General features: G+C 45.0%; 1 protein-coding gene across 2 annotated transcripts in view; it reads left to right on the top strand.

Annotated features, from left to right (window-relative positions):
• Positions 1-1626: 1626 nt before the first annotated feature.
• LOC115079873 overlaps positions 1627-17080 on the top strand; it is a 44862-nt gene continuing 29408 nt past the window's right edge. For both annotated transcript variants that reach the window (XM_029583820.1, XM_029583819.1), the window contains exons 1-5: positions 1627-1734; positions 5939-6096; positions 7284-7359; positions 10073-10163; positions 12924-12987. In XM_029583820.1, coding sequence (XP_029439680.1) covers positions 5958-6096; positions 7284-7359; positions 10073-10163; positions 12924-12987 — 370 coding nt within the window. In that variant the 5' untranslated portion in view covers positions 1627-1734; positions 5939-5957. The remainder of the gene's footprint in view (positions 1735-5938; positions 6097-7283; positions 7360-10072; positions 10164-12923; positions 12988-17080) is intronic.

Here is a 17080-nt window from a genome sequence, read left to right as displayed (position 1 = left end):
TGTGCAAATGTGGAATTAGTTTGTTAGCCTGCTTTTGGATACGCGTTTTCCATTACCCCTTATTCAGTAAGGGGAGGAAAACGCGCGTCCAACCCGCGGCACCTAATAGCGCCCTCAACATGCAAATGCATGTTGATGGCCCTATTAGGTATGTGCGCGGGATACAGAAAGTAAAATGTGCTGCCAAGCTGCACATTTTACTTTCAGAAATTAGCGCCGACCTTTGGGTCGACGCTAATTTCTTCCGGCACCTCCGACTTAATATCCGGCACCTCCGACTTAATATCATGGCGATATTAAGTCGGAGGTCCCGAAGAATAAAAAAAAGTAAAAAAAAAAAATTTGAATTCAGCCCGCGGCTGTAGGGCCGAAAACCGGACGCTCAATTTTGCCGGCGTCCGAGCCCGTGGCTGTCAGTGGGCTCGAGAACAGACGCCAGCAAAATTGAGCGTCGGCTGTCAAACCCGCTGAAAGCCGCCGTTCGTCAAAAAGGAGGTGCTAGGGACGCGCTAGTGTCCCTAGAACCTCCTTTTCCCCGTTTTTACCGCGTCATCTAATTTAAATACAGAATTGCGTGCACCGGCGAAGGGTCGGTGCGTGCGCCGGGAGAGCGGAGGAACGCCCGCTCTCCCGCGGACTTTACTGAATCGGCCTGTGTGTTATAAAGTAAACTTTTCTACTGATTTCCTGTGTCATTTGACTTTTGCCTGCCCGTTACATCGAGTCCCTCCACTCATTACAGTCATTCTTCTACTAATAGCCGTTTCTCTTTCATAATGGAGGAGAACAAATAAAAGTTGTTGCCCAGATCAAAAGTCTGGTTCTTGGGCCAGGAGTGGAATAATATTTTCTTTTATGTTTGCATCTGTCTCTCCAAAACTGTGAGGGCTTCCTCCTTATGCAAGTATGCAGGGTAGGGAGGTGGGATTGCAGGGATCAGGCAGGAGCCCCTCTTGGTACATCCCTGGGAATTCAGCTAGGTCCTCGGGTTCATCTCGTGACATTGGAAGGCCTATGGTGTCACCGTAATTCAGAGGAGGGACTCGTAGTGTACGCTCACCCCCGTGAACACCTTTCCATTTTAGAAGCACTAATTAACTAGTGGCTAACACCAAGTAGCTTTTCAACCTTCTCAAAAGTACAGGGTGCTTGAAACCTAGGAGCAACACTGCAAATTACTGTGGGGCAGGGGCTTCGTTTCTGTTACGTTACAGATTCGTTTTACCACTTCATTCGAAAAGCTTTCGACCTTAGGGTACCCCTATTTCGTATTAACTCTTTATCAAGGAAATGCTACAGGAAATAACTGCACAATATACCAAGGGCAGCAGTCATCGCCCCTGCCTGCTCCCAAGCCCAAATGAACATTTCGTTGTTCTGCTCCTCGGTATTTGAGGAAAGCAACTCCTATTGCCAATTGGGTTAAGCTATATTTTTTCAACAGCGCTTTTTTTGTTTTGTTTCTTTTTAACGCCATGCAGTCGTCGATAAGGAGCCACGCTTTCCTCCCCCTCCCCTTTTGCTTTCCCGTTCATTCCAGCCGACACTGCGGAGAAGGCAAGGGACGGGAACGAGGGCGGCGGGACCATCCGCGCATGCGCAGCTACTCGGAGCTCTTACCCGGCAGCTGGCCGGTGAGAACCTTTTTGCATTCCAACGGCCACTTCCGGTCTCGAGGCGGCCTCCTACGCTCGCGTCGCAGTTGCTGTGCCTGTGAGGTAGAGCGCAAGCGAGGTTTGTGTTTAGGAAGGTTATTCGGCTCAGCTAGGTAACTTGAAGGTGGAAAGAATATTTATCCATCGTTATTGTAGATAAAGAGCATTTATTTCTAATTTTCATAAGAACATAAGAAAATGCCATACTGGGTCAGACCAAGGGTCCATCAAGCCCAGCATCCTGCTTCCAACAGTGACCAATCCAGGCCATAAGAACCTGGCAAGTACCCAAAAACTAAGTCTATTCCATGTAACCATTGCTAATGGCAGTGGCTATTCTCTAAGTGAACTTAATAGCAGGTAATGGACTTCTCCTCCAAGAACTTATCCAATCCTTTTTTTAAACACAGCTATACTAACTGCACGAACCACATCCTCTGGCAACAAATTCCAGAGTTTAATTGTGCGTTGAGTAAAAAAGAACTTTCTCCAATTAGTTTTAAATGTGCCCCATGCTAACTTCATGGAGTGCCCCCTAGTCTTTCTATTATCCGAAAGAGTAAATAACCGATTCACATCTACCCGTTCTAGACCTCTCATGATTTTAAACACCTCTATCATATCCCCCCTCAGTCGTCTCTTCTCCAAGCTGAAAAGTCCTCACCTCTTTAGTCTTTCCTCATAGGGGAGCTGTTCCATTCCCCTTATCATTTTGGTAGCCTTTCTCTGTACCTTCTCCATCGCAATTATATCTTGTTTGAGATGCGGCGACCAGAATTGTACACAGTATTCAAGGTGCGGTCTCACCATGGAGCGATACAGAGGCATTATGACATTTTCCGTTTTATTCACCATTCCTTTTCTAATAATTCCCAACATTCTGTTTGCTTTTTTGACTGCCGCAGCACACTGAACCGACGATTTCAATGAGTTATCCACTATGACACCTAGATCTCTTTCTTGGGTTGTAGCACCTAATATGGAACCCAACATTGTGTAATTATAGCATGGGTTATTTTTCCCTATAAGCAGCATGATACATCGTATCATGCTGTGAAGGTGCGCCACTGGAACTCTGTTGAGACTGCTCAAGGAAGGAAAAGCACGAGGTGTTTTTTGAAGGCCTAGGGGCGCAGAGGGTGTCTGAGTAGTGGGCTAAGCTGCTCTGAATGGCCGGTCTTCGGGTCAAAAGGTGCCCGCTCGTTGCGCTAACGGCGACAGGATGAACCGGTGGCGTAGCAAGGCTCCCCGGGGACCAATATGTTGCCTCTTGCCCCGCAAACTACGTTAGCACCGTTCTCTCTGCCGAAGTGCTTAAGAGGCCACAGAAATAGAAGGCCTTTCAAAGTAACACCCCTCCTGCTCTCTTGCGTGCATGCGGCCAAAAAAGAGGGCCCAGGGGGCTTTGTCTCCTACCATGCTATGCCATTTGGATGAACATATATTTGGAACTGATGGGCTATGGAAACATGAAACCTGGGAGTGCCATTTTGCTTTTGTGAGGCCCCGCTGCTTCAATAATGCTGGCTCTAGAGCTGAATCGGCCCCGTTTAGGACACACTGCCCCTTCAGGGTTGGATTTATGGCATCCATAGTCAAAAAAACTAGCGGTGGGTGATTTTGCCCCCGAAAATCAAAGAGTAGCAAGGGGAGGTTCCAGGTTTTGGGTGCCTTCAGAATTTGGCACTCTAGGCATTCATCTGTTGCCTAAATTCCCCGTCCCCTCAAAAAGTCAGTAAATCCTAGAACTTGGGCACTGCTTAGAATTAGAAAAGGTCTGAGTTTTCAAGTTTGGAGATATGCCTATGCATTGGAAGAGAGGATAATAATGGTACTGGAGTTTTGAAGGATAAAAGACATGTTTTTGAAGGGCAGTTATAGCTTAATTATTGGAAGTATGGAGAGAGTGCTTTGTGCATAAGATATCTGCTGAAAAAGGTATTAATCACAGACTGAACAAAAACATTAAAGTGTGAGCCCTGTGGGGACAGGAAAAATTCTATGTATCTCACCTTGACTTCAGTGAGAAGGTGTGAGCTAAATACACAATAAATAACCTCTTCATAAAGTGGGAATTTAAATAAAAATGATCATATGTCAGTTCAGATGATGGTTTCCTGAGTTTTTAAATTAATAAATTTCACCTAATTTGTACAGTGTTGTGATTGCTATATTAGTCCATGTGAGTATATAGAAATAAGGGTCAGCAAACACGTCAAAGGCAATACCTTTTGACTGGACTAACTTAATGCATCTGTAATGAGCTTTAAGTTCCCTGTACATACCTGGATCAGTCCAGACCGTGGGTTGAGCCTCCTGTCCAGCAGATGGAGACAGACTAAAACTGAAAGGGTATCCTATGTCAGGACAGAGCCTACCCTGCAGCCCTTCAGTATTTGTCTGTCTCCAGCAGATGGATCAGCTCACCCTGCGGTCTCCTGATTTGGGCTAGTGATTGGTTAAGTGCTAAGTTATAAATAAGTCTTAGTTTTTTGTTGCATTTTTTATTTACATGCAGAAAATGTTCTGAAGTCATACTTAACATGCATAAAATTGATTTTATGCATGTAAAAAAATTACACAGTAAAGTAATGTGCATCCTTAGTCCATGGATATAATCAAAACTTAAATGAGCATAAGAAAGCCAAATTAAAACAAATTATAAATAAAATAAGTAAAATCATAACAGTGACTGTAGGGATTATTACAAAACTTGGTAATAAAATATGCGGGTGTTGGTTTTGTTACAAGCAAAGTTGAAGACTGCAAAGCCTGAACTGGCCTACTAGTGGAGTTGGTGGAGTCTGTCACTGTAACAGATTTTGGGCATTCTTGGGATAGATACGGAGGGGCACTGACAGAAAAGGGTTGAGAGATCAGATGAAAAGCAGGGGTGAGGGGAGTTGGTATTGGACTGCATAAGAGAATGTATATACCCTGTCTAAGGTGGACAGATCTCAGTTGGGTAGACTGGATGGATCATCTTGATCTTTTATCTGCTGTCAAGAATGGATCTGAGAAGGGAGGTGGGAATGAAAGAAAAGGGAATTGGGGGTGAGGAAGTGGTAAAAGAGGGATAATGACTGCTTAGGGAGTAAGCAACAGGGAGAGCTGAGGGGGATGAGGGGATGAGATGCAGAGGAAAGTAGATGAGGGCTGGAGAGAGGAGTAGAGAATAGAGAGTGGAATGAGGGATTATGGAGTGGGTTAAAGCAGCAAAAATAGGCTGGGGAAGGAGAGAGACCCATAGGAGAGCTGATGAGAGAGTGAGCAGGCGATGCCATAGGGGGGAGGTGGAGATGGAAAGGTAAGTAGGGGATAGGTATAAAGAGGGAGGTGGAGGACAAAGCAATGAAATCTAACTATACGTGATAGGCAGGTAAGAGAAATGAAGAAGGGGAAGATCAATATCAGAGACAATGAAGGGAGGAAATAGAGAGAAGAAACAGAAAATGGAAAGGAGATCCTGGAAATGGAGTTAGAAAATAATAGGAAAATGGGAAAAAAGTGACAGACCAATATGAGTAAGAAAATAAAACATCAAATACAGGAAGAATCTATTTTATTTTTAATTTAGTGATTTGAATGTCAGCTTTGAGAATATGCATCGCTTCTATCTTTTTATTTTGCATCCTACCAAGAGGAAATACATTTTTGTTTAGCTAATGTGCACTGCATGCACAATTTGGCTTCTTAGGATTTCTAGTTCAGGTTTTGTCCTAAGATTTCTAATTTTTAGTCCCTTTATTATGCATTTGATGAGGGTCTGTCTGTTCTGCATGTATGACTGATGTGGGCTACTCTGCTGTATTGTGGAAGTAGGTTTATTTTAATGATGTAATATTTGTTTTTGTAATCTGCTCCAAACTATGGAGTAGCGGGCTATAAATATTTTAAATAAATATAGGTTTTTGTGTGAGGATCTGTTTTTCCTTATAGGAGGTGTATTGATGATGTAGGGTTTGGTATAATAAAGTGTTGATTTTTCATAGCTGCTGTTTGTCTTCTGTACTACTGCAGACTGTGATTTTTGTGGCTTAATTTTTAGCAATTGTGTTAACTGTACTTGGTGTGTATTACATTAAGAATGTATGTAAGAGAGAGTGACGCAAGTGTAAATACAAAGTAAAAAATGAATGATGGGAGTTGGCAGGACCAGTTTGTTTGGCCTCCTTTCCCCCACACCCTCTCTCCACCAAAAAGATGTTCCAATGTGCCTAGTTGAAGGCGGGTGGCCAGAGCTCTTTCCTCTGCCTCTGACCTGTGTTTTTCAATCTGTACAGGGCCGGTTGAGATTCAGAGATGGCCAAACGTTGCAGTTTGAAGGTGCGGTCTACCCGGTGCCTGCCCTTGGATCCACAGGGCCCTGTGACCCGGAGCAGAGCGAGCATGAAGAAACGGCCACTGACTCCGCACCTGCGCCCTCGCACAGCTTCCAGAAGTATCTTTCATTTTTAGCTAAAGTTCTTAAGGGAAAGAGCTGGGCCAGTGGTGCCAGATCGGAAGTACAAAATTGTTGTATGAAAACCTCAAAATTACTGTATTTTACAAAAACCTATCATGAACTGAAAAATCTTTTAAAAAATTAATAAGGTCAGCCTTGTGGCTCACTGACACCTGCATTTTCTTTTTGGAAGTCGGGGATGAGAATGCTGTGGAGGCAACATTTGAACCTCCTAGGCTGGAGGAGTCCAGTCATTTCACAACTGTGACACCCAGTTGGTTGGATTTAGAGCTCAGGATTGCAGGCTTCTGGAAGGAGCTCTTTGCAGGGATGGGCGACTCTGGTCCTCGAGGGTCACTAACTGGTTGGGTTTTTAGGATATCCCCAATGAATATGCATGAGAGAAATTGTATGCAAATCAAATACATATTTATTATGCTATCCTGCCAACCCAACCTAGTTGGTGGCCTTTGAAGACTGGAGTTGTGACCCTGCCTGAGAACAGTTACTGTGAGGACTAGGCTGAGTGAGTTGGGAGGGAATCAGAAATAAGGGGAAACCGCCAAAGTAACTGCAAATGAAAGCTCATGGTGCAATAACTGAATAGATGCTGAAACTGGACTTGTCACATGTTGAGAATAGTGCTTTAAATGCTGGCACTTTCACTGACTTGAGTCTCTATTACCCCACATCCACAAGGACCAAGCAAGCAATCTGCCCCCTGCCCCCTCCCCTGCAGTTTTGTTAAGTACTGGAGCCACACCCTAGCCTAGGAATCGATCTTGGGGAGCTGGGACTCATTCCATGTCACTCAGCTTCCTGCTTATTTTCTATTTCATGTATATTCATCTTGAAAACTAGTCTGGCTAGAGAATATTCTAGGACCTGCTTGAGAAACACTAAGAGAGAAGATGTGCATTTTCTCTCCTGGTCATCTTTGTTTAAAAAAAATAAAAAATTGTGAAGGTGGCTTTGAGGTAGTGGTGTGCATTTCAGTGTAAGTTAAAATCCCTGTTTTGGAGTCCTGCTTCTCTCTTTTTGGGTTGGAATTAACAATGTGTACTTTATGTTGGTGCATTTGAGTGACACTAAAGAAATGAAGGCTGGCTGATTCTATTTTCAGGCTCTTGCTGTCCTGCTACTTTGAAATTATTGCTTAAAAATATAAATATTCACTTTTTTAGGACTGAAGAAAGAGACAGTAGTGAAAATCTTAACAGATATTGATGATCACGCTGAATTAATTACAGCAAAGCAAAGGTTGGTACGCAATCTGCTTAAAAGTATTACAAGTTGGGTAAATGTAAAATAGCAAGGCTGTGAGAGGATTAAATATGGATTTCCTTTTTACTTAGAGCCAAAACTTTACAATTCTGGCATGCTTTGTACCCAGGTGCTTTACATTTCTCCTGTTGAAAATGTGAATAATATTCATAAGGGGGACAAGCACAGGATTGCAGTGGCCAAGTTCAAAATTAAAGCTCATCAAACAGCATTGTCTGAATTTTTAAGAAGGCTCCTCACCCAGTAAAGATGATGCTTTGTTAATTTATAAGGCTTGGGTTAACCTGCACGGAGCGGCAGTTACTGCCATAAGAAACTTGCTGGGCAGACTGGATGGACCATTTGGTCTTTTTCTGCCGTCAGCACCATGTTACTGTGAAAGAGATGTGCTGTTCTGGTGAATGTGCCTGTATTTCTACAGGGCTTGCACGACTAAAGGTTCTAGTTACTAAGCTGTGGTAAAATGTCGCTGCTCTGTTTTACTGCAAGAAAGTTCACACAGATCAGCTGTACTGTACCTGCTGGAGAACAGTAATGAATCCCGTGCACTGGGATCACATGTTGTCACAGCTGGCCAAGGCAATATGTGATCCTGATGTCCTGGGCCAGCATTTTGAAGAGACTGTGAGGCCTGACTGAAGTCTCTTGGAGAGGGGGGAGCGAGGGAAAAGCTTAGTAAATCTAGCCCTTAGTTACTTGCTGGCACACACTTTTCGAGGCATACTGTAGGCGAAGCTTTCAAACCGTATTTAGCCTGACACTTGATGCTTGGTATACAGCACCTTAAAATTATTTCTTTGCATGGTCCAAGCCTTAACTTCCAGCAGTCTTCTGAATCCTTCTGGGTCATATAAATGACCTGGTTATGTCATGAAGGCTTTGTTTCAAAGTCCTTATTTTTTTTATCTTATAGATGTCTAATGTAATGTATATGAAATGAGTCCATAAATCAGTGAAGACATATTTTATTTTGATTATGGTGCGGTACATAAGTAAAATAAATATTTGACCATATAGTTTCATAGCCAATCATGTTGACGGTTACTGACTTTGAAAACGGTGTTTCTTGTGGCGATTTGTTCTGTGCATCAAATATCTGAGCTGCAGGCCTTGTCTTGGCAGAAGCCATTCTTTCTGGTGACTCCAGGGGTGATAGAGCTGCATACTGTTCTTTCCTTTTTGCCAAAAGTTCTTTCCCCTGCCGTCTCTGGATAGGGAAAGAGATGCAGAGGAATATTGTCTGTTGCAATCCTTGGATGTCAAGAGACATGTTGTGAGGTATCTGAAGCTTTCTAAATCTTTCCTTAAGACGGATTGCCTGTTTGTACTTCACGGTGGAGTTAAACAGGGTGTGCTGGCTTTGCGGGCTATAGTAGCTTGCTGAATTAAGGAGGTGGTCACAGCTGCATATGTGGATGCTGAAAAGCCATTACCTAATCAGGTTAGGGCTCATTCCACTAGGGCTCAGGCAGAGCCATGGGCGGAAATTAGATTGTTGTCTACCATCAATATTTGTTGAGCTGCGACGTGGTCCTCTTTACACACCTTTTCTAGGTATTATCATCTGGATGTGCAGGCCCGGGAGGATGCAGCTTTTGCACGTGCGGTTTTGAGAGGACAGTAGGCAGCTTCCGCCCTATTCGGGAGTAGCTTGGGTGCATCCCACTGGTCCTGAATTCATCTTTCTGGGTGCTAGGAATTGAGAAATTATTACTTACCTCATAATTTCCTTTTCCTTAGACCAGACAGATGAATTCAGCTTCCCGCTTGGCTATGTGTTCCAGGGGTTACTGGTCCCTAGGCTAGTGTTAATGTATTCTTTGTCTGAGCTCAATGTTTCCTGTTGGCTGAGAACTGAAATGGTTATCTGTTATTAATCAAGTTTTTGGCTAGTCTGTCCACAGTTGGCTTCTGAAGACATTACTGGCAGGCTGATGTCACTGCAGGAGTAGTATACTGTGACGTCAGTTTTGCTCTGTCTCCATCTGCTGGTAGAGGTGCTTAAACCACTGGTCCTGAATTCATCTGTCTGGTCTAAGGAAAAGGAAATTATCAGGTAAGTAGTAATTTCTCATTATGGAAGAAGATGATTGCATTGATTTTGGACTTTGTGTTTCTCAGTTGACTTCTGTTCTTGGTGGTTAACGTTGAAATTTATAAAATTCTCTTTTTTGTGGGTTTTTTTTCCCCTCTTATTTAATCTGGACATTGACAGTGGAGGTTTGCTGTGTCCTCCTTTTTCAGATTTGTATATGATGTGGTTCCTGGAGGAGGAGTAGGTTACCATATCATAGAAGGGATCATGAAGGGAGGAGATGTTTTAATGAGGGTGAGAAGGTATTCTACAGCTGAGAAAAGGAGCTCTTGAAAGCAGCATAAATCCAAGTTATCTGAAAATGATTGAAAAGCTCTAGTTTTAAATTTGAAAAGTGAATATTTTTATGCCCAGAATACTCATAACATCTCCCAGAGTACATTTTTAACCCAAGATGAATTTTACAGAATCAAGGTCTGTACGTGTGGTGACCTTTGCCTGCCAGCTAAGTAAGTGAGGAAAACTTAATTTTGGCTGTGACACTATATTGTTTTTGGGAATAATGTTAGTCTCTGTTACACATACTTTAAATGCTTTGCATATTCGTGGTACATAAATTATTTTTTCTGGTTTACCATGCATGTCTGTATTTAGTACCCAGTCCCAGATGAGAGAAAATATAACCAACGTTGACAAAAGCACATTGCACCGAAGCTGCAAAGGAAAGAGCATCGCTGAATGGAATGTAAGTGAGTATATATGTATATGTATGTATATATGTATATATATTAGTTTTGATGAGACAAAAAATGTGTTGGCTTTTGGAACATGATTAAAGCTTTTAAAACAGCACTTCAGCATAGCTAATAAAAAGGTAGGGGAAGGCTGAGTGTGCTGAAGCACTTTCTAATGCATAATCTGTATTGGATATAAATAGAAGAGATTCATGAATTGGTGTTTAACTCATGTATTTGTGAAATAACAACATCTCTGTGTGGTGAAATCAGATTCTCATGATCTAAGTAAAAAAAAAAAACAAAAAACGCTCATTTTATTTTCTCATATTTCTGAACTTTACCTACAAATATCGTACTATCAGGGACCATTTTAGCCTGATATCATATGGCAAGAGAACCCCCAGGTTTGTTTTTTTTTCGCTTTTGTAACATAAGTACCATGTTGCATCATAGTAACATAGTAAATGATGGCAGATAAAGACCAAAAAGGTCCATCCAGTCTGTCCTACAGTGATGTTTATGCATAACTTCCCAAATTCCCACATGGAACCCAACCCCCTATTCTGTTGTGACCCCTTTCCCTGTATGTACCCAGATCGGTGCAGACGCCTGGATGGTATAAAGCCTGCAGCCTGGAGTATACAAAAAAAAGAAGAAAAAGAGACGATAGATCTACAGTTCCTCCCAGGTCCTGCCAGTCCCCCTCCCCCCCAGTTTGAGGCAGACGAGTAGGGGGTTAGTGACCCTGAGGGCAACTCGTCCCAAGATTCCGTGGGGGTGTATATCTGGTAGTCCAGATCCCTTATCCCCGTGAGGCAGCGTTCTGGCAGTTCTGCATTTTGAGTCCCGTCTGAGCAGGGAAGAATTGAATTTCTGTTCCTCTCTGTTCCGGGGCTAGTTACAGCAGTGGATGCAGTTCTAAAGCTTGTTTTAAAAAAAAAAAAAATGACCGGGAGGCAGTGGAATCGTGCCGGTCACTTGGGGCCTTGATCGCTACTTCAGAACTGGTCACTAGGGTTTCCTGAAATTCAGGTAGACAGGGTGGCGATAGCAGCATGTTGCTCGGGCAGCATGGTAATGGCGCGAGGCAGACAGTGGCCATTCATGTGCAGACTCGCTGTCGCGCCTAAATTCAGAAGGCTTAGTATTCTGTGTGCATCCCTGGTGGGGAAGGCACTTTGGGAGAGCCCAGAGCTAGACTGGCTCAACAATCTTTGCAGGTGTCAGGGTGTAGCGCTGAGGTTTTCCCCATCAGGGCAGGCGGGAATAGTGCCCATTTTTGATTCCCTGCAGCGTCAGTGGGAGAGGCAGGGGAATCCCCTCCTCAACCGTAGTGGCGGTTCCCTGTCCTGCGAAAGTGTAGAGAGGCACTTGCACTGAGGAGGAGTCTCTGGTTCTGGTAGAGGTCTTCTGCTGGTTTTAATTTGCTTATGCGCAAAGCTTGTTTAGCGGAACGGGCAGCGGGGTATGTTGGCTCTCGGCTCCAGTCTCCAGGGATTCTCGGCTGGTCAGGAGGCTCTTTAGGCCTTCAGTGATTTTTGGTGCTGGATGTTGAACGGATCTGGGATTAAATGTGCTGAACTTGCAGGCAGGCTTTACTTAGCTGCGTGGTAGGCCGTGACGGTGGTTCTTTTCCCGGGCGCGTAGGCATGTGCATACATTCTCGCCACTTGGCATTTGCGTTCGCAGGGACCCGTGCGCGTAAGGCTGTGGCCTAGATTTGAACATCACGCCCAGGTGGCGTTGGTGTGTGTGCGTGCAGGAGGCTGCTTAAGAGCCAAAGTTCAGGAGAGTTAGGCGCTGGGACAAGTAGATACAAGCACCTTGCTATTTGTGAGGCTTGTCGTCTGAGATCAATTCAGTCTTTGCTCTCCATCTGTGTCAGTGCTATTTAGATGCTCAAAGCAATTTGACTACTACAGCTTTTACCCATGTTGGGACATCCCCTGAAGGGAGGCTGTCCCTGGTAATGTTCACAGAGGATTCTGATGGAGATTTGGCTTTCTCACCTTAGAAGAGGAAGAAATTACATCTGACTGAGAGCCGCATTGGACTCGGCTCAGATTTTTTTCTTTTTTCACGGAGATGTCTTGCTGAGTTTGTTGGCTCAAACCCTGAACATGCTTGGCGTGTCCAGAATCTGTTGGCTTAGACCCTGGACGTGCTCAGTGTGGCTGGAGGTCAGTTTAAGTTAAGTGTCCTGTTTCTTTCCCCCCTGTATCCAGTTTACGAGTTAATTGCCTTTAGTGGAATGCCCCGGAGGCAATTTTTAAAAAGGGGAGAACCAATTTTCCTGTATTCCATCTATTTCATGGTTCCGGGGGAAAAAAAAAAGGTAGGGACGTTTCAGCTGATATTGAATTTAAAGAAGGTAAATGCAGCTCTCTGCATGGAGCCTCTGAGGTCCATCTCTGAAGTTCCTGGCGTCTCTCGACTTGACAGAGGCATCTGCAGATGGGAGGTGATGTTCTTTTGTGGATTGCAAGCTGGTTAAAAGACAGAAAACAGAGAGTAGGATTAAATGGTCACTTTTTTCACAGTGGAGTGCCTCAGGGATCTGTACTTGGACCGGTGCTTTTAAATATATTTATAAATGATCTGGAAAGGGGTTCAGCGAGTGAGGTGATCAAAAGGAAATTATCAGATAAGTAATTTCATCTTTGTCCCCTTTGTCATTAGATCCTTTATCCTCTGTTTTAATACTGTGATCATTCAAAATGTTCTGCATAATCAAAGGTCAAAAACATATTTTCTGTTATGTATTACAGGAATCTTCAGGTACCAGTTCTAAAGGTAAAACGAATAGTCTAAAGAATAGTGACACAACCTCAGGTGAGCATAAAATAACACCTATTTTAACATATATCTTTGATTAATGCTAAATTAAATGTGAAAATAAATTTAAAGCATTACATATTAGACGGACTACTGATATTTACATGAATATAATTCTGTGGCCAGTAGTACTAAATTTAGCAGTTTGGGTGAGAGTGAGTCCCCACTACCCCAGAATTCAGCCCCATCCAGTCTGGATCTTCGAGTGTGCCTTCCAGCGACTCAGATTCAAAGGACGACAAAATCCACGTGGGTTCACTCTTCCTCATGAGCCCTTGGGCTGCTGCTTCTCCAGTTGCTCATTGGTCTCCTGCAGGTAGAAATGTATTTTCTTCACTTCTTTAGCGTGTGCGTGTGTGTGTGTGCGCAGCAGGCTTTTTTCTTAGCGGTATTTTTTGGGTAATCTTTCCTTCCTTTAAGGAGAGTGGTGGTTTTTCTAATGAGAATGTAATCTCTTGATGTGGAAGGCATGGAAAGTGCACTGGTGATTAAGTAGGGAAATCTATTTGCTCATCTATCCAAAGTTGTGGTGAACCAGAAGGGAAGACACAGAAAGCATACTGGCTTAATTGGTCCTTATCTCTTGTTATACGCTGTTGGTTTGTTCTAGACTTTTCCAGGAAAGCTTTGCAGGCATGGGCTGTCGACCCAGCAGTCACTCAGATTTTCCTTATTCATATTGCTTTTTCACAGCAGGCATCTTGCTGGTTTTCCTTGATTTTCCTTCCCACCCACCCCCCCCCGTTCAGGTTGTCCCTAGTTAGTTTTGGTTCTTTCTTTTTTTTTTTTTTTTCCAGTTCAGAATTTTTATTGAGCATGAAAACATATGAAACAGAACAAGCACTGACCTAACAGGCCAGTTTAGAACTCTACCATTGCACCACTACCATGTTAAACATAGATTAGTTATGGCTAGAGCTATGGTGTAATGGTGTTTATATTTGTGTTGGGGAGAGGGTGGGATTGGGTTATGTATTGTAAAATTACAAAATGGTATGAACATTGTGGCTTATGACTATGATAATATGCAGTGAAATTTACCTTTATCAGACAATCCTTGTACATAGGGATTCCAGATTTCATTAAACCGTTGCAGTGTATCGTTTTTTATGGGCACTTAGTTTCCCTATATAGTACATGTTTCCTAGCCAGATGTGCAGAAAAGATATAGAGGGTAAAGACTGTTTTGTCCACCAACATGCCAGTTCACATCATGCCACAATCACTATCTGTTGGATGCTCCTGTTCGAGTGATCCCAATAGGAGCACCCAGCAGAAAAAAATTAGGATCCTTTTGAATAGAAACCTCCAAGGACCACTTTATCACCTCCCCCCAGTAAATGCATGCCGCCGTATATAAATGAAGGAGCTTATGCCAATACTTATCACTAAGAGCCAGGTATAATTATGCAACCTCTCTGGGATAAGATACCATTGGAAGAGTAATTAATATCCATTCTCTAATAGGAGTGTGGAAATAGAGCACTTTCCCATTGTAGCGAAGTATTGATTCCAAGATGTCTCGTACACATCTTCCCCCAAATCTTTCTCCCAAGCAAGTATGTGTTTCGGTTTTGTCTTTAATTGCTCATTTAACGTAGCATATAGCTTTGAAATAGCCCCAGTGATTTTATCAGCTTTGTCTCACAGATTTTCAAACAGTCTTGTCTGCTGCATATGTGAAATATGGCCCCACATGACATAAGAAATTAACTCTTTGTAGCTATGGAAGCCAGTCCCTCCTGCTCAATGAATATTTTCTTTGTAAGGTGTCAGATAAGATTATACCCTGTCCTTCCCTTAGCTGTTCAAACACACAGGTCGATTCAGTAAGGCCGCGTTAGAAAGAGTGCGGCAGTGCCGGGCGCACCCTCGTTCCCCGCACGCACAGTCCTGCTCACATACCGCTCGATACTCTATTTAAATTGCTTGCAAATGCAAGCCGCGTCTGCGAAGCGTTAGGCCCGCGCAACCCATTTTACTGTATAGGCGCTTAATACAGCGCCTATACAGTATCCTGGGTGTGCTGGTACCTGTCATTTCAAATGTCATTTCAACTGACATTTGAAATGACAGGTACCAGGAAGTGGATGGTTCCCCCCCCTCCCGAAGCAAGGCGCAGGGCGAAAATTAAAACAAAAGGGAATAAAGTGTAAAAAAAGTAAACTTACTGGCGTGAGCCGGCGGGCGCGCGTTCGAGGCGGGAGCGAGTTCATCGAGGCGGGAGCCGGTGGGCGCGTGTGCTGTCATCGAGGCGGGAGCCGGCGGGCGCGCGTTCATCCAGGCGGCTGCGGTGGGAGCCGGCGGGCGCGCGTTTATCCAGGCGGCGGTGGGAGCCGGCGCGCGTGCGTTCATCCAGGCGGAGGGAGCTGGTGGCGAAAGCGGCCTCCAGCAGCCCCCGCCGACAGTGAATGAACGCACGCCTGTGTACGCCCGTGCAATTTCGGCACTCAAGGCGTGACGTCACGACGTTTGACGTCACGGCATGTGACGTCGGCGTTCTCTAATGCCCTGCCTTGAGCGCCGAAATTGCACGGGCATACACAGGCGTGCGTTCGTTCACTGCCGGCGGGGGCTGCTGGAGTCTGCTTTCGCCGCTGGCTCCCTCCACCTGGATGAACGCGCTCCCGCCGCCGCCAACTAGATGAACGCGCGCCCGCCAGCTCCCACCGCCACCTGGATGAACGCGCGCCCGCCGGCTCCCACCGCCGCCTGGATGAACGCGCGCCCGCCGGCTCCCACCGCCGCCTGGATGAACGCGCCGCCCGCCGGCTCCCACTGCCGCCGCCTGGATGAACGCGCGCCCGCCGGCTCCCGCCTCGATGACCGCACGCCCACCCGCCCGCGTGGAGATGGGGGATTCGGAAAGTGACATCCAAGGTATTTATACCCATTTTAGGTTTTTAGGTTTTCTTTTGTGGGAAAGTTTGCTGTCTACCCTTAACCCTTGCCTCTAACGCAGGGGTAGGGGTAGGCGGTAATTTAGCAGGTTAAACGCGGGGCAAAATGGCAGGGTAAAATAGCGATAGTCGGGGCGCGCGTTACTGTATGGGAGGCAATAGCTAATTCGCTCGTTTACATCTGATATACATGCCACGTGCGGAAGGGGTTACCCGGGGATTTAAAGAGGCGGTAAGAATCGGTTAAAGGGGATTGTGTATCGCAGGAAGGGATAACGCGGCCGGAAAGTGAGTAGAAAGCAGGTTAGGAGCAGGGTAACCGCGGCAGCACTTTACAGTATTGAGCTGACAGTGATACCCAACTCCCCCCATCTTCTAAAATCCCCAGCATCAAATCCTGGCTGAAAGCCCCTACTGTATAAAAAGGGCGATTTACAGTGATGATCGCTATTGCCCACCAACATTTTTTTCCACTTCTTCCATAACACCGAAGTAGTAGTTGTAATTGGGGATTTCTGTCTCATATTCCACCAGTGTCTCTGAGGTAGCCAAACAAATGAAACTGGGGTATCCTGTTCAGTCTGCACCCAATGTTTGGTTTTCAGTACTCTGTGCCATTACATAACAGCCCTAGGTTGGAGAAGCTCCATGCACTCAGCGGTGCGTTACTGACCTAGCTGACGTCTGTGCCCATTGGGTCAGTGCAGCCTCCCCTGCCGATACAGTACTTGTGGTTAGTTCCTTGGAGGAACTACCTAGATTGGCTGAAATACTGAGGCCTGCAGCCCCCCATCCCTTGGTGCCTTCGGAGGAGGATCACAGAGCGATGGCTGCTCTTGGAAGGAAGGTTTTTCATGGAGCCATGCTTATTGCCCTCATAGCTTCCTACCAGCTCTACATGAGCCAGTACTTGCCAGCTGCAGGAGGTGGCCGAGCAGTTGTGTCAGCAGGAGCAGGACACCCTCATGACGCTGGTGCATAAGGGCCTGGAGTGCAGAAACCACAAGGTTTGAGTGACCTATGATGTTTTCGAGACCGCATCGAGAGTCTCTGCAGCGGGAATTGGTGCCCGCAGAATGGCATGGCTGTGGGCCTCTGATCTCCAACCAGAGGTCGCTGACATGCCATGTACTGGGGAGAATCTCTTTGACGACAGGGTGAGGGATGCGGTGGCCCAGCTCCGCCGGAAC

This window comes from Rhinatrema bivittatum, chromosome 18 (genome assembly GCF_901001135.1).
Source record: "Rhinatrema bivittatum chromosome 18, aRhiBiv1.1, whole genome shotgun sequence".
In the NCBI taxonomy this organism is placed as follows: Eukaryota; Metazoa; Chordata; class Amphibia; order Gymnophiona; family Rhinatrematidae; genus Rhinatrema; species Rhinatrema bivittatum.
The sequence above is the reverse complement of the archived record's forward strand: the minus strand, read 5'-3'. Positions and strand labels throughout refer to the sequence as shown.